Genomic DNA, 18,407 nt, shown 5'->3' on the forward strand with positions numbered 1-18,407 from the left:
TCAACTGAGCCACCCAGAAGCCCCTATCAAAGTATGTTTTCTATGTGGATCTGCCCGTGACTAAATTTTCCATTTACACATTCTTTTTTGGCTATCTCATTTTCTATGTAGGTGACTCCCATATTAGCAACATTAACTTTTTTCAAGTCAGAGTCTGGTCCCACATTTGAGGTTAAACAGAAATTTCAAACTTTCATGTTCTGTCAATGTGAAGACTAAATTCATAATCTTTCCCAAATCTATTCTTTATTGAGATGTAGAGCCTCGTTAAGCATTAAATAAATCCAAATGGCATTCTTAGATTGAAAAGCATGAGTTATGTTTAACTATTTGCTTGTCCTTGCACCTTGTTGCAAAAGTGTGGTTAATCTGTCCTATATTTACTGTATCTTTTCATTCATAACTTCATAACTATTCTTTTCTTTTTTTTAAGATTTTATTAATTTATTTGACAGAGATCACAAGTAGGCAGAGAGAGGAGGAAGCAGGCTCACCGCCGAGCAGAGAGCCTCATGACCTGAGCGGAAGGCAGAGGCTTTAACCCACTGAGCCACCTAGGTGCCCTTCTTAACTATTCTTAACCACCATAATCATCATTAGCTCTGACCTAGACTATTGTGAGACTTTTCTTTTCCACTGTGAGTAAAATTTTTCTATCATAGTTCCAATCATATTATTCCCCCACTCAAAAATATTTAGGACCTTATACTTGTAAAAAAAAAAAAAATTGCATATATTTTACAACTTGGCCATTCAAGCCCTTCTAATTTGTAGACCCAAATATACATTAAAAATTTTTAATTAATATATAAGGTATTATTTTTCAGGGGTACAGGTCTGTGATTCATCAGTCTTCCACAATTCACAGCACCACAACACATACCCTCCCCAATGTCCATCACCCAGCCACCCTATCCCTACCACCACCACCCCCACCCTGCTCCAGCAACCCTCAGTTTGTTTCCTGAGATTAAGAGTCTCTTATGGTTTATCTCCCTCTCTGGTTTTATGTTGTTTCACTTTTTCCTCCCTTCTCCTCTGATCTTCTTTCTTGTTTCTCAAATTCCACATATCAATGAGATTATATGATAATTGTCTTTCTCAGATTGACTGACTTCACTTAGCATAATACCCTCTAGTTCCATCCACGTCATTGCAAATGGCAAGATTTCGGGGGGTTTTTTGATGGCTGCGTAATATTCCATTGTGTGTATATATGGACCACATCTTCTTTATCCATTCATCTGTTGGTGGACATCTAGGCTCTTTCCATAGTTTGGCTGTTGTGGACATTGCTGCTATGAACATTTGGGTGCAAGTGTCCCTTTGGATCACTACATTTGTATCTTTAGGGTAAAAATCTTTTTTAACTCACTACCTTCATGTCCGTGAAGCTGAATAATTTTGTTCTTTTTTGTGCCTGTATTTTGCTATCTTTGACTTTCTTCTCGCCCTCCCATTTCTACACATCCAATCTGACTCTTTTTGTGAATCATGGCTTAATCTCAACCTTCTCCATAAAACTTGCTCAGATTCTTAGAACTGGTCTCATTTTTGTTCCTCACAGATTTTTATCTGAAGTCCTTTCATACATGCATGCCTTGTGTTTTCTTTATTTATGTACCTGTGCTTTATTTCTCCTACTTGAGTTGAACTTTTTAGAGGTAGTGTTGTTTCTCAGAGGCGTTTGTCATATATTTGAATAGAAAGTAAACCTGGAGAAATAAAAATAATATGAATCTTAATATTATTTAATATTTAGCTGAGTATTTTAGAATTTGAATGCAATTCATGAGCTATGTGCTGTATGTTCTAGGTTCTGTAAATACAGAGATGAGTGAGTCATGGCTATTGCCCTCAAGAACATAACCTCTTAGGAAAACAGAAAATATAATTAAGTATTGATAATACAATGCAGAACACAAAATAACTGAATAATTTGCAAGATACCATCAGTAGTTTTGTGGTTAATTTTTGCTAGAAAAGGCCACCCAAAGTGAATTTACGGAAGATGCAGACTAAAATTAATTTCACAGTTAGTAATGAATAAAAGCTTTTAATTGGAACATTCTAGCCTTGAAATTATATCACAACATCTCAGTCTTGTGAGCAGAAGCAATGTTGTGAATATACTTAGTCTCCTTTCCCCTTCAAATTTTGTATTTGGGGTTCTACTTTTTGCTGCCATGTGAATAATCTGTGGAATAATTATGTCTTTACAGGATGAATGCTATCAAGTAAGACAAGTGTTTGCTCAGAAACTTCACAAAGGCCTTTCCCGATTAAGGCTTCCACTTGAGTATATGGCAATCTGTGCACTTTGTGCAAAAGATCCTGTAAAAGAGAGAAGAGCTCATGCTAGGCAATGTCTGGTAAAAAATATAAATGTGAGACGCGAGTATCTGAAGCAACATGCAGCTGTTAGTGGTAAGCATATATGAAAATGAAAAGTACACCTTTCTAGCCAGTTCCAGTTTTAAAGAACACAAACTGATGTTACTGTTATTTATTCTTGTCTAATCAGTAGTTGTTAAATATAAAGTATTACTATTTTTCAGTAACTGCTTTCCTTTTAAAAAGGTTATTTTTAAAATATAAATGTATAGATATTTAAATATCAACTCATACTGTCTATATAACTGACTAAATGGCTAAGGAAAATAAGCACTGACACTGGAGATACTTTAAATAAAACAGTAAAATACAGATATATCTATAAAGATTGTCTAAATACTATCTTTGAGATTAAAAAAGTACGGTCTTTCATTTTTCATCATTCTCACCCGGAGCTGATGTTAATATCAGGTGCTTGTGTGCCTGTTTTTAACCTGCTCACTTTATCCTATCTGTGTTATTATCAAATAGCATCTCATCCATGTTATTATCAAATGGTATCAATCCTCTATTTTTTGTGCCATTGAAAGATGTGTCATATTTTTGCTTAGCAGCTTAACAAGGGAGTGTTAAACATACGGTTGCTCATAATAACAAGAAAAGTGGATCTTATGTTTCTTAATTTCTTAGTCATGGATAGTTTTTTCTGATCACTTTTTACCGTGTGCATTTGAAAATGAAAATACTTGTCTTAATAGCCTTAACAAATGGTGCATTTAGTAGGCCTTTCAGTATTCGACGTGGTGGATGAATAAATAAACTGTTTATGATGTTCCTCCACACTGGACATTTCAGTATATTATTTTACTAGCCACATGGTAAACTCTTGGGATGCAGGAAATAATGGTATCAGAGTCAGAGACAGAAAGAATAAGATTTGGTTTTCTAACAACCTGAATGTTTTTATTTATTTATTTATTTATTTTTTCCAGAAAAATTACTGTCTCTTCTACCAGAATATGTTGTCCCATATACAATTCATCTTTTGGCACATGACCCAGATTATGTCAAAGTACAGGATATTGAACAACTTAAAGATGTTAAAGAGTAAGACTTTATTCATCCCATTTTCATGTTTTCTGAAAGGTTTTTCTCTTTGCTGCTAATAATGGAATCCCCGTTATAATTAGTTTATTAGATTTATTTAATTTCTTAGAAATTTAGGTTCTTTCCCTTATTTGTTCTCTTGTTTTTTTTTTTTCATACCATCCCTTCATATTTCATTTCCTATGTGATTTCCCAAAACTTAAGTTAGCATAATTACTGTATTACTGTTCTATTTCTCTACCATTCTGGCATGTCTTTTCTGTTGATGCAGTCCATTAAAAACTTCTGTTCTAGTTCTTGTCTTTTCCTACTTTCTTCTGCAACTCTAGATTTTCATGTGAGCTTTATTCACATAGCACTTTTTCTTTGCAGTAACTGTCTACCTTTAATAATGGGCTAAGCTGGTAACAAGGGAACTACCCCACTTACTACTCCATTGGTGATTCTCTAGTTCAAGTTTATGACACTTGTAATTATTTCAGTTATTGTTGAGAGGCCAAAAACCCATCTATGCCTGGGTGTGTGGAACAGGGAAATATATTGGTATTAGACAAGTCTTTATAACACTAGTAGAGTTCTTTAAATTAAGTTTGAGGCTCCAGTCCTCTTCTGCTATAATAAAGGATGACCTTTGTGATTTTGAATAAATGAACTTATTATAAATAAATGAACTTTAGCTTCGTATTAAAGTAACTGGTGGTTTCTTAGTTCATAGAAATATTTTATAGTTAAATATTGAGGTGCCTCGAGAGGATAAAATCAGATTACAGATAACTTTCTCATGGCAAAGGAAAAGCCATTACCTCCTTTTAGCCACAGTTTTTTTTTTTTTTTTAAAACAAGCAATTCTCCCAAAATGAGTTCTGCGTTAAAGTGATTGTGACTGATGAAATCTTCTAATCTGCTTTCTCAGAGAACTTTGGTTTTTGAAATACATTTAATATTCTTCGGAATTTACTAAACATTTGGTTTATTTTTAAATTGCCCCAGTACAGTCATGAGTAATCACCCCATTCTGTCAGAGAGCCACTCCAGGAGAACTTATCCTATACCTGAGATCTCTAAGGTTATTTTTCCCCTTCTAGAATGATACCTTGTTTCATATTTCTCTCTTCCCCCTTTACTTTACTCCTCTGTGCCAAAACCCTGTCCCATTCTGTCTGTAAAGTGATAAATCACCTTCAGTTTGTTCTGGAATAGGGTCGTACGTAATTAATGTAAGCTTTGTAATTTTTGTAATGTAATTTTTATAATGTAAGCTTGTAATTTTTCCCTTTCTAACCAAAGACAGTATATGCCAGCGATGACTTTTTCTTCTCTTATTAGCAAGACTTTTAACTACTAAGTTGAGTAGTTAATATTTTCTTGAAAACTTCAATCAGGACTGACAATACTCAGTCTTGAGTATTGAAGCTTCACTTTATCCCTGGCCCAATTATTACTTTAGGCATTCTTCCCTCCCTGTCTTGCTAGGAGTTAGGAACACTTTTTTCTCTCCACCATTTAAGTTCTTTTTTAACCTGCCTCCTTGGGAACATTAGTGAAATTTTGGGAAGGGGGTCTTATGAATTCACACCTACATTGCTGGTAAGTTATGATATGTATGCATGACATACTGTTGATTTATAGCTAGTTTTTCCTTTTTATTTTTTTCTATTTATGGAGTTTATTATATTTTTATTTAGAATTATTGTATCATATTAAACAGCCAGTTTTTTCCACTTCATTTCTTTTTCTCCCCCCTCCTTTTTTTTTTTTTTTTTAGATGTCTTTGGTTCGTTCTAGAAATACTAATGGCTAAAAACGAAAATAACAGTCATGCATTTATCAGAAAGATGGTAGAAAATATTAAACAAACAAAAGATGCCCAAGGACCAGATGATGCAAAAATGAATGAAGTATGTAATTCTTTTTAAATAATTGTGATTCCGTGTTGATTTAAGCATTCGAGTGTGGATATGCTACTTCTGTAGTATGTATAGACATTATCAGTCTTTTTATTAGTATTTAATAATTAGTATTTCTATTAATAATTTGAATTAATGATCTAGAATCACTAATGTGGAATTAGTAGTAATGCTGTTACTAGGAAATAATGAAAATAATAGTTTAAGGTATACTATTACACTGAAAACTTAAATTAATGTGCTTTGCAGATAATTGTGTTGTTTTTACAAGTTGAAGGTTTGTGGCAATCCTGCACTGAGCAAGTCTCGTGGTACCATTTTCCAACAGCATTTGCTTATTTCATGTCTCTGTGTCATATTTTGGTAATTCCTGTAGTACTTCAAACTTTATCATTGTTACCGTCTATGTTATGTAAACTGAGATCAGTGATCTTGAATGTCAACTATTGTAAATGTTTTGGGGTGCCACACCTGCACCCACCTAAGATGGCAAACTGAAATGACAGATGTTATGTGTGTTCTGGCTACACTATCCAGCAGCTGTTCCCCCATCTCTCTCCCTCTTCTCAGGAGCCCCTGTTCACAATAATATGGAAATTAGACCAATTAATAACCCTACAGTGGCCTCTAAGTGTTTAAGTGAAAGGAAGAGTCACGTGTCTCTTACTTTAAATCAAAAGCTAGAAATGATGAAATTTGTTGAGGAAGTCATGTAGAAACTGAGATAGACTGAAAGTTAGGTCTCTTGCCAAATAGTTAGCCAAGTTGTGCATGCAAAGGAAAAGGTTTTGAAGGAAATTGAAAGTGCTACTCCAGTGAAAACACAAATGTTAAGAAAGCAAAACAGCCTTATTGCTGACACAGAGAAAGTTTGGCCTGAATAGAAGATCAGAGTAGTGACAACATTCCCTTAAACCACAGCCTAATCCAGAGCAACGCCCTAACTCTCTGTAATACTGTGAGGGCTCAGAGAGGTGAGGAAGCTGCAGAAGAAAGCAGAAGCTAACTTAAGTTTGAGGGAAAGAAGCCAGCTCCATAACAGAAAGTACAAGCTGAAGCAGCAAGTGCTGGTGGAAAAGCTGCCGCAAGTTACCCAGTAGATCTAGCTAAGGTGGTTAATGAAGGTGATTACACTAAACAATGGTTTTTCAATGTAAATAAAACAGCCTTCTGTTGGAAGATGTCATCAAGGACTTTCATAGCTAGAGAGAAGTCCGTGCGTGGCTTCAAAGGACAGGCTGACTCTCTTGTTAGGGGCTAATGCAACTGGCGACTTGAAGCTGAAGCCAGTGCTCTTGTACCATTCTGACAGTCCTAGGGCTCTTATGAATTATGCTGGATACACTCTGAGTGCTCTACACATAGAAAAACAAAGCCTGAATAACAGCACATCTGTTTACAATATGGTTTACTCAATATGTTAAGCCCATAGTTGAGATCTGCTAAGAAAGATTCCTTTCAAAATGTTACTCATTGCTGATAATGCACCAGTTCATCCAAAAAGCTCTGACAGAGACGTATAATGAGACGAATGCCGTTTTCATGCCTGCTAACACAGCATCCATTCTGCAACCCATGGATCTAGGAATAATTTCTACTTTCAAATCTTCCTTTTATAAGGGTATAGCTGCCATAGATTGTGGTTCTTCTGATAGGTCTGGGAAAAGTCAATTGAAAACCTGGAAAAAATTTTCCATTCTACATCCATTAAGAACATTTGTGATTAATGGGAAGGATTTAAATTATCAGCATGGAGTGGAGTTTGAAAGAAGTTGATTCCAACCCTCCTAAATGTCCTTGAGGGGTTCAAGACTTCCATGGCTGCAGTAACTGCAGATATGGTAGAAATAGCAAGAGAACTTAGAAGTGGAACCTAGAGATTTGACTGAATTGTTGCAATTTCATGATAGAACTTTAATGAATTAGGAGTTGCTTGTGAGGGATGAGCAAAGAAAGTGGTTTCCTGAGATGAAGGTGAAGATGCTGTGAAGATTGTTGAAAGGACAACAAAGGATTTAGTGTGTTACACAAATTTAGTTGATAAAGCCCAGTAAGGTTTGAGAGGATTGACTAATTTTGAAAGTTCTTCTGTGGGTAAAGTGCTATCAAACAGTAGCACATGCTACCGAGAAATTATTCACGAAAGGAAGAGTCAGCAAACTTCATTATTGTCTTGTTCCAAGAAATTGCCACAGTTCAGCAACCACCGCTCTGATCAACAGCAGCCATCAGCACTGAGGCAGGACTCTGTACTAGCAAAAAGATCGCAAGTCACTGAAAGCTCAGATGATGGTTAGCATTTTCAGCAGTAAAGTTTTCTAAAAACCTCCATCTATCTATCTATCTGTGCAGGCTCCATGCCCAGCACAGAGCCCTGTGCAGTGCTTGTACTCACAACCCTAAGATTAAGACCTGAGCTTAGATCAAGAGTTGATCTGAGTCACCCAGGCACCCCTGCAATAAAATATTTTTTGATTACTTATACTATAATTGTCTATTATATTTAGATATAATGTTACACACTCAGTAGACTATAGTATAGTGTAAACATAACTTTTACATGCACTGGGAAGCCAAAAAATTCATTTGACTTAATTACAACATTTACTTTATTGTGCTTTAGAGCTGAATCTGCAGTATCTCTGAGGTATGCCTGTACTGAATGCATGTTCTGGAATTACTCCTAATTCACAGAATCGAGGATGCTACCTTAAGAATCTAATTTTTTTTTAATACCATTGCAGAAACTGTACACTGTGTGTGATGTTGCCATGAATATCATCATGTCAAAAAGCACCACATACAGTTTGGAATCTCCTAAAGACCCAGTACTACCAGCTCGTTTTTTCACCCAACCTGACAAGGTAGTTGTTGTAGATTTTGTTTTCTAGATTGAAATAAAATGTATTCTCAGCATTAGGTTGTGGGAAGATTAGGAAGGATCGTTATCAAGAGCTGGCGTTCTACTAATGTCTTGGAAATAGTCACTATGAATCTTCCTAATGTGGTTCAAGACAAGAATATGGGTCAAACTAGAGGACACAAATAAGGTTCAGAGATTAGTTAAGATGATCTAGAGTTTGTGTTCAGAATTTTATGCTAGTGTGTGAATTCAGGCAAAAATGTGATCAAAGCATGTAGCTCTCTTGTTATTGGCCATTGATCCAAAATGGGAAGGAGAATGCTGACAGGGTCACAGTCTGAAGTTATAAGCCTTGATTGAGATTCATAACTGGTATGAAGAAACAAGCAGAGAACAGTACTGGAACAGGTTCAAGACCCAATGAATGTTTACAAAAATGTTCCTAAACCACTTTTACAAACCTCAGGTATTGCATGTGATATAATAGGTGCTTTCCAGAATTGTTTTTAGAGATTCATAATGCACCTAAGCCTGGTGACTGAGTCTGGAAACTACCACTACTGATTTTGGCTTTTAGTACAATACTAATTAAAGTCTAACCAATGTATAGAGATTTATAACAGCCTTGTATGTATGCTCGCCCAGTAGCTAAAAGGGACTGTCTGCTTTTAACCACTCCCCTTGTTGTGATTAACAACAGGAGTAAATGTGGTCTCTCTGGAGAGTATTGTTACAGAATCATGTGTTTTCTGATGCGCCAACAGAGCTCTAACATGTTAGATGTTAAATGTGTTTTTGTTAATATTGGAGTTGGTATGAGATTAGTTTAAATTTATCACAGTATTTATTTATTTATTTTTAGGGGAGGGGAGGGACAGAGGGGGAGAGAGAGAATCTTAAGCAGGCTCCATGTCCAGAGTAGAGCCTGACACAAGGCTCGATCTCGTGACCCTGAGATCATGATTGAGCTGAAATCAAGAGTCAGGTGCTTAACCAACTGAGTCACCTAGGTGCTCCTTATTACAGCATTTAAAATTAGTGACTGAAATTTTGTGTATGAACTGGTTATTTAAATATGTATTATGCACTGTGAAACAGAAGCTGTTGTATGCTTTGTTGGCTTCAAAACACCTCGTGTATAGTGATTCAGTATTCACTAACTGCAACTTTTTCCCTTGCTTGTAGAATTTCAGTAACACCAAAAATTACCTGCCTCCAGAAATGAAATCGTTTTTCACTCCTGGAAAAGTATGTGCTGAGAATCATTCTAATTTTTATGTGGCAGTTTATTTTAGTATTATTGGCGTAACTATGTTATTTTAGATTTCATTGAAAATTGATATATCTTATGATAGTAAATATAACTATTAGATATCTTCCATTTACTAATTAGGAATAATTATATTTACTGTATAGATGCAAGCTGAGATACATGAATTTATTTTGTAGCTTATAAGAAAGCCCTGGAGACCTTGATCCTTAAATATTTTACCCTATAATAACATGATAAGAGTCTTAAGAGTTAAAAACATCTTCTTAGGTCCTTCCAAAGGAATAGTCTGATTATCTTTTTTTGTTGACTGCATATTTTATTTGTCCTCAGTTTCTATGTAAGCCTTTTCCTCTGGATAGCTAAGATGGCATTAAATATTATGCCATCTATAGAGTTTTTCACTCATTCAAGTGATCATTCATAATCTTTATATTGCTTAAGGATAGGCATATTTGTGTGTGTGATTTGTATGTAAACACTTTGACAGATTTTTTTATGGTTCTTTACATGTAAATTTCTTTTGGCTTTAATCAAATAGAGATATGCATTTTTCATTTCAGCCTAAAACAACCAATGTTCTAGGAGCTGTTAATAAGCCACTTTCATCAGCAGGCAAGCAATCTCAGACAAAGTCATCTCGAATGGAAACTGTAAGCAATGCAAGCAGCAGCTCAAATCCAAGCTCTCCTGGAAGAATAAAAGGGAGGTAAGTGCCTAAGAAATATCATACTTTACATTTAAGGATTCCAACAAGGCACTGAGATCTAAAATGATGTAACCCAAAACATTTAATGTCAGTGCATGGAAATCATTGCATACCTGAACATTCCCATTTAACATTGGTAGCTATTTACAAGTTCTTACTTATTTGCTCTCTTATTTTAGATAGGCATTGCATCTTATTAGCCTTTCATATTTTAGCTTGCTGGTAGTTATGTGTTGGTAGACATAAGCTAAATGTCTAGCAGTCATGAAACTGTTATATTTTGGTACATCTGTGCAATGGAATACATAACCATTAAAAATGATGAAGTATGAGCTAATATGAATTATTTCCACAATACATTATTGAGTAAAAAAGGCAAAGAATAGAACAGTGTTATAGTATTTTCAAGTTTTTAGAAAGGATTTGTAATCATACTGGCTTTTTATTGTATAGAAAGTTTATGGAAGACTACACAATGTCTTATGGTAATCAAGTGTAGAAGGGAGATTATTTTATATATTCTTTGGTTTGAATTTCTTTTTCCTGTTACATGTATAAACTTTTTTGTTCAAAAAGTTGTTTTAAAATTGTACTTTCAAATCATGCTCTACAAATTTTTCTTTTTAAGAAAGAAAAGGGAAAATAATTCACACTTTCACTAATTTCAGTATAATGCTTCGTACATGGTTAGCCACAGAACCTTGTACAGGGGCTTAACTGTCACTGTTTATTGATTTTGCTTAGTTTTTAGGAAAGACTGTGCTATCTTTTGTATTTTTAACCAATCAATAAAGTAAGGACACATTCTAAAATGTTTTATCAATTTCCTTGTAATGAATAAATTGTCAAGTGATATATGAAATAGTAGAAATTTAACAAAAATTACATAAATAGCTCTTGCTTTAGATCTTGTATTAATATATATTAGTGGCTGATACCTACATGACCCTTCATCTATATTGTTTGGACGTTTTCTAGTGGATGGCCTCATACTTGACATTACCAAAACATTTCCCCAACTCATTTCCTAAATTACTGGTTTTTCTTTTTGAATTCCTGGTTATAATCAAAGATGATCTAATTCACCCAATCAATTAGACTAAGAGCCTCAGAACTGTCTTTGACTCTTCCCTCTATGCTAAGATATTGCTGTGGAGCCTAGTGATCTGATTTGTACTTTATTAGATTGCCTTGGTTGTGGAGAATAGAGGAACTAGACTTAAGGTAGAAAAGCCAGTTAGGAGTCAGCTAATAGTAATTCAGGGAAGGGATAGAGGGAGGAAGATGGTAAATAGTCAAATTTAGGATTTATTTTGATGGTAAAGCCAAATAGTTTTGCTGATGGGTCAGATGTGAATAATTATGGAAAGGGAATATTTAAGGATATACTGTAGGTGTTTTGCTTCTTTATTTAGTGGTGATGCCATTTACTGAGATGTAGAAGCCAAATTTGAGGGAGAACAGGCTGTGTGTTTGTGTGTGTGTTTGTGTGTGTGTTCTGGGGAGATGGAGAAAAGAGGACTGCGCAAATGACTGTTTTGGTTAAAGGTGAGATGCCTATTAGAAATTCAAGTGAGTGGACAATTAGATATGTGAGTCTAGAGCTCAAGGTACTTCTGGGCCAGAGATTGAAATTTAGGATTTAACAATGTTTAAATGGTTTTTAAAGCCAGTTTAAGGTTGTGATCACCCAGGACAGAAGACAGCCTTTATACCAATAAATGAGAGCATGTGCTATTAATTCACTTAGTATTTATTGAATGCCTGCTTTATGGCTGGCACTGGTACAAGTGCTTAGTATAAATTGCTAAGTACAGTTGACAAAATGATCCATGCTTACACTCTAGCAGGGGAAGATAGAATAAACACAATAACTTTACTGTATTAGAGGGTATTAAGTACAGAGAAGAAAAAGTGGAATGGGGCTATGGGAGAGATAAGGGACGGTGCAGATTGTAGTAATATAGGCCAATTCAACTTGCTAACAAGAAAAGTTTTTTAATTTATATGCCCACTCCAAAATAGAATTTAGGTTTTAAAAAGACTTAGGAAAAAAACTAAATTTGTGATTTTTTTTTTTAAGTTTCACTATTATGTTCAATTAAATGTGATTTGTTGCTTGTTGGTTTGTTGCTAAATATGATAGAATAAAATGGATATTTTTTTGAAAGGAATGAAACTTCCTCATAAAGCTATAAAGCTACACTAGGGAACAGAAAAATTTTTTAAGGTTATTTCATTGCAATAATTATAAATGTCTATATTAAAAGGCTTGATAGCTCTGAAATGGATCACAGTGAAAATGAAGATTACACAATGTCCTCACCTTTGCCAGGAAAAAAAAGTGACAAGAGAGACGACTCTGATCTTGTAAGGGTGAGATATTTGGTTTGTTTTTATGATAATTATAATAATAATAAAAAATAATTTTACTGTATAAATAATAATTTTTACAATGAAACCAGTTAACACTGTTCTCAAATTTGACACTTGATTTTCTTTTAATGGTTTTAATCACAAATTTGAGTTTACAGTTATACTCATCATATAGTTTAAGGATATTGAATCTCTTTTATTTCTTGCCATTTTAATAAGTGATCTTTATCTGTAGATCTTTGAAATCAAACATGCCAGTCCCATACTCAGAACTGCTTGGGGTTTTTTGTTGTTGTTGTTTTGTTGGTGTTTTTAAAACACAGTAAGTTTAGACTTAGTATCAGAAGGGAAGTAGAATGAGGGTCCTTAAAGGTTCTTCCATTTTCGATGATTTCTTGAGCCTTTCATTACTAGACAAGCTTCTAGTAGTGAAATGCTACAGTCTTCATAAAGGCCGCCTTTAGTTTTTAAATTTTAATAACAATGATAACTTGTATGACAGAAACAATTTATAAATGTCATTTAAAGAAAGACTTAGTGCAGATATAAAATACAGTTATGTATTCCAATACAACCTGCTGGCTTTAATAATTGGACACATTTTGACTTTCTAGGTTAGCTTTTAACATTTCTTGAATAATCAGTGAGGCTCTCTGAATCAGTTACTTTACCTGTAAAGTGTGGCTACTTAGCTGGTAAGATTTATCAGAATAAATGAATTAGCCTAAGTTAATTGGTGTTGCTGCTGTTTTATTATTATAAAGATTAATATTTTTGATTAATGATTATTATAAAGTAAAAGTTAATGCATTTGAATCTACTCTGTTAGGAGAAGTGGAAGGCTATTAATAAAATACTTTTGCTTTCACTGAAATACTAATGCCCTGCATGTCTACCACTGGCCCAACATTACATATCCCAAAACGTTTAAGTTATTTTCAGGTGTTTTCAAGTTTCTCCAGTAATTTGTTTTGCCAGATTGTTTTTCTTTCCACTTGAAAAATTATAATTATGAGATTTACTAAATCCTTACTATTCATACTGTAAATTCTGATTTTTATTGGCTGTTTAAAAATTTTGCCCAAGCAGAATTAAAAATTGATCGCTTAGCCAGAAAGGAATCCTGTTATCTGGATTTATAGAAGAGAACCTTGAATTGAAAAAGGTATTTATGTCTTCTAGTCGTACTTCTCACTTAATGCACAGATTCCTTCATTAGCATTTATGAGAGTTGGTTAGCACATGCTTGAAAATGCCTTAGGTGGAGAGCTTATAATTTCTCTCATTTATTGGAATCATCAGTTAGGCTACCCATACCCGGATACTGTCCTGTTTCCTTATTCCCACGTCCCCCCAAAATTTGGGAAACATGGTTGTGATGGATTTTGTTATATTATAAATTCTATATCTAGCTCTACCTTCTGGAGCACTGAAGAACAAAGTCTCTATATTTCATGGAAAAGTTTTGAAATTCTGTGCTTTTGAGATTGATTTGTATGATTATAATGGAGGCTTTTGGCTGCCTTTTTTGTAACATTGCATCCATTTTCAGAATTATTACAAGAACCTTAATAATAAATATCAACTGAAATATCATAAGACAGAAGTTCAGTTTAAAGACCAGTAGATTATAGTGAAAAAGTACTGTCTTTACATGTGCTACCACCTTGACATTAAAACTTCACCACAAAGGAATTATTCTCCATATACATTTATATTCAAATACTTAGTTTTACAAAGAATGTATTTTCTCTGTTTTCTGCTTCAAACCTCAGTTTTATACTCCCTCTGTTCTTAAGACAGTACAGTGCAATGGGGTGCCTGGGTGGCTCAGTGGGTTAAGCCGCTGCCTTCGGCTCGGGTCATGATCTCAGGGTCCTGGGATCGAGTCCCACATCGAGCTCTCTGCTCGGCGGGGAGCCTGCTTCCTCCTCTCTCTCTCTGCCTGCCTCTCTGCCTACTTGTGATCTCTCTCTGTCAAATAAATAAATAAAATCTTTAAAAAAAAAAAAGACAATACAGTGCAAAATAAAGAGGAAACCGAGAAGGTAGTGCTTTAGCAAACTAGATTGTTTTATAGTGTTCTCAAGAAAGCAGACATTGAATACCCTGTTTACCACCAACCTTTTCCAGAGTTCAACCACCTTATCACATTTTGGGACATCAATGAATTGTAACATTTAAAATTGGAGGTGATAATTTTAAATTTAGTTTTAGTTCAGTATTTCCCTTCTCTATGCATCTCTGAAAAACAATAATCAATTTTTAATTTATATACAAAACTCTAAATAAACATTAACAAATTAAACCAGTCATATACAGGTCTTTTTTTCCTGAAGTGTAAGGATAATTTAATGCTAAGAAATCTTTTAATATAATATAGCAAATAAGGATACCATATAAGAATACTAACAAGATAATCTCAGGTCATATCAAGAAGACATAAATAGGGGCGCCTAGGTGGCTCAGTGAGTTAAGCCGCTGCCTTCGACTCAGGTCATGATCCCAGGGTCCTGGGCTCTCTGCTCAGTGGGGAGCCTGCTTCCTCCTCTCTCTCTGCCTGCTTGTGATCTCTCTCTGTCAAATAAATAAATAAAATCTTAAAAAAAAAAAGACATAAATACAATTAAAAATCCATTCTTGATACATATGAACTCTTAATAAACTAATACAAGCAGGGTACTTCCTTAACATACTGAAAGTTTTTTCTGTTTAAATCAGTAGTCATTGATTCAGTTACTCTTAAGGTATTCATAAAGGCAAAATGCTTGAAGCATTTTTATTAAAAATCAGCAAAACAAGCTACGTTGTCATCACTGTTATTTAAGATTGTTCTAGAATATTTGACAAATTCAGGAAGACATGAACGAGGAGTCAAAGATATGACAATGAAAAAGAAGAAACATTCATTTTTATTTTTGTATTCTTAGAAAAATAAGAGAAGCAATTGAAAAACTAAGAATTTAGCATGGTAATTTTTCTTTATATCAAAATTTTTTTATATATATTATATATGTTATATATTACATATATATATATTCTTTATATACACTTGTGGGGAAGGAGATTTGCTACACCACAATAACCACTACAACAACAAAAATAGATAGATTCATTGATCTAAACTTCTTTAAAAGAAAGTAGGGGGAAACTCTGTGGAGATACCCAAGTTGAGAAATATACAAGAATGGAAGAGAAAGAAGGCATACCATGTTCTTTAATGGGAAAAATGAATAAGAAAAGATGACTGTTCTTTCTAAATGAATCTATATGTAATTATAAAATTCCAGTATGATTTTAAGCACATGTGGAAGAATAAATAAATACAAAAGAGTAATAATAAGCACAGCCAGACACAAATGCATTTATTTATAATTAGTAAAATATTATGCTGCTGTTACAATAGCTCAGAAACATTATTAATTTCTAAAATATAATACAAAATAAAGGAGGCATTAAAAGTCAGTGGTTTTTTAAATGATTGGAATATTCTTTGGGCGGTCGATAGGAAAAATAGTTTAGAACTTCATCTCAAATCCTGTTAAGATACAATAATGTCTTTTTGCTCAGGCTGCCATAACAAAATACCATAGACTAGGTGGCTTAAACAAATTAATTTTCTTACCATTTTGAAGGTTGGGAATTCAAGATCAAAGTGCTGGCCGATTTGCTTCCTGGTGAGAGCTCTCTTCCTGGTTTGCAGATGGCCACCTTCTCACCGTGTCCTCACATGGTGGAGAGAGACAGAGAGGTCTCTCTGAGGGCCCCACTCACAGTGATGATCTCATCTCAAGTGAAGTATCTCCCAAAGACCTCTTCTTGAAATACCATAATATTAGGGTTTATAGGTTCAACATGTAAATTTTGTGTGGGCACAATTCAGTCCATAACAAATAGGAACTAAAATTTAAATATACACAAAAAAATAGAATGTGGATTAAAATACTAAGACTCCAGTGTACAAATGAGCAAAGAACATAATACCAATGATGTAATTAGGGAGTTTTCAGACAGGAAACAAAATGACTATTAAACTAATCAGATGATTTTTGTTTTCTTTTCACTGATTTTTTGAATGTAAGTTGGCACAAACTTTTTGGAAATAAAATTTACATTAATTTATGGGTATTATACATATATATGTATGGAGAGGCATAAGGGTCATATTATTCTTGATTTCTTTGGAGAATTTCCTCAGTTTCCATCTTCTGGCCAGTGTATAAATTCTCTGATTATAGACTCGGCTTTTATCTTGAGTTACAAATTAAATAATTTAAATTGTTTTATTTTTAATTAGTTGTACATGGAAAGAAGCAGTATCTTTCAGAAGTGATTCAGAACGTATTGAAGTTTTTAATAAGTGATTAATATGTTTAACTTTTCTATCTTGCAACCTCCATTTATAAAATAAAAATAGTTCTTTTATGGTGTCTAAGCATGATATATAGCATAGTTGATAGTTTATGTCTTATACACTGTGTAATGAAATTAGAATTATTTAAACTGACTATCAAAGCAGATCTTTTGTACTTTAGTTATCCATTGTTCATGCAAGAAATTTTAGAAATTTTTTTAATGAAATAAATAGCTCTTCATTAAAATTTATAATTTAATAAAATACTGATCTTGAAAGGTTTCCATTTGAGGCTCTCTACCATAGTAAAAATAAAAATGTATCCTAGATAATTTTTTGTATTATTTTTGTATTATTGTATTACCTAGATAATTTTTTTAGTTAAAATACAAGTAGTTATGGTTCTGATGTGTACTTAAGAACTCTACATTTTATTTTATTTAAGCACATTTTTATGCCAAAATAGCATGTTTTTTGTTTTATTTTTCAAATTGGGCATACTTAACAATTTTATGTTTGAAATTGTGATTTTTATTCCTAGTCTGAATTGGACAAACCTAGAAGCCGGAAAAAAACACCTGTCACAGATTCAGAAGAGAAGTTAGGTATGGATGACCTCACTAAGTTGGTACAGGAACAGAAACCTAAAGGTAGTCAGCGTGGACGGAAGAGAGGCCACACGGCTTCAGAATCAGATGAACAGCAGTGGCCTGAGGAAAAGAGGCTCAAAGAAGATATATTAGAAAATGAGGATGAACAGAATAGTCCACCAAAGAAAGGTAAAAGAGGTCGACCACCTAAACCTCTTGGTGGAGGGACACCAAAAGAAGAGCCAACAATGAAAACTTCTAAAAAAGGAACCAAAAAAAAATCTGGACCTTCAGCACAAGAAGAAGAGGAAGAAGAAGAAAGACAAAGTGGAAATACAGAACAGAAGTCAAAGAGCAAACAGCACCGAACATCAAGGAGAGCACAACAGAGGTAAGTACATGCAACTCTAAACTGCATGTATTTAGTGACTATATTATAAATCATAATTTGATGCTATGCACATTTGGGTCTTCTCCAAAGCAGAGCAGAATCTCCTGAAAGTAGTGCAGTTGAATCCACACAATCCACACCACAAAAAGGACGAGGAAGACCATCAAAAACGCCATCACCATCACAACCAAAAAAAAATGTGTAAGTTGTAAATAATATTAAGTTTCAAACCAGTTTCAAATTATTTTGCAAAAAAGTTCATAAATTTTCAAATATACATAGAGCTATATTTAAAATCCCATATATTTACTCTCATTACACTAGGTAAGATGAAGTTTTTATAAACTTACCTAGGTGATTGATATCCCAATTAACTCTCTGATAATATTTGTACATTTTTACAGGTCTTAGGCAAATCTTTATAAATGAATAGCAAGTAGATTATTTCCAATACAGACTTTATAGTATCTGGAGATGAGAATGTATTTTTAAATAATCACATCATA

At 33.9% G+C, this 18,407-nt stretch overlaps 1 protein-coding gene across 7 annotated transcripts in view; it reads left to right on the top strand.

Moving 5' to 3' along the window:
* Positions 1-18,407, top strand: part of PDS5B (PDS5 cohesin associated factor B) — a 204,461-nt gene that overhangs the window by 178,600 nt on the left and 7,454 nt on the right. Inside the window, exons 25-33 of one of the 7 annotated variants that reach the window (XM_059378326.1) lie at positions 2,223-2,427; positions 3,327-3,441; positions 5,207-5,339; positions 8,093-8,212; positions 9,397-9,459; positions 10,045-10,190; positions 12,461-12,566; positions 17,462-17,901; positions 17,992-18,102. In XM_059378326.1, coding sequence (XP_059234309.1) covers positions 2,223-2,427; positions 3,327-3,441; positions 5,207-5,339; positions 8,093-8,212; positions 9,397-9,459; positions 10,045-10,190; positions 12,461-12,566; positions 17,462-17,901; positions 17,992-18,102 — 1,439 coding nt within the window. Of the gene's footprint in view, positions 1-2,222; positions 2,428-3,326; positions 3,442-5,206; positions 5,340-8,092; positions 8,213-9,396; positions 9,460-10,044; positions 10,191-12,460; positions 12,567-16,201; positions 16,343-17,461; positions 17,902-17,991; positions 18,107-18,407 lie in introns of those variants that run through there. The other 6 variants (XM_059378327.1, XM_059378328.1, XM_059378329.1 and 3 more) reach the window with 6 other exon arrangements.

Source organism: Mustela nigripes, chromosome 15 (genome assembly GCF_022355385.1).
Source record: "Mustela nigripes isolate SB6536 chromosome 15, MUSNIG.SB6536, whole genome shotgun sequence".
Lineage (NCBI taxonomy): Eukaryota > Metazoa > Chordata > Mammalia > Carnivora > Mustelidae > Mustela > Mustela nigripes.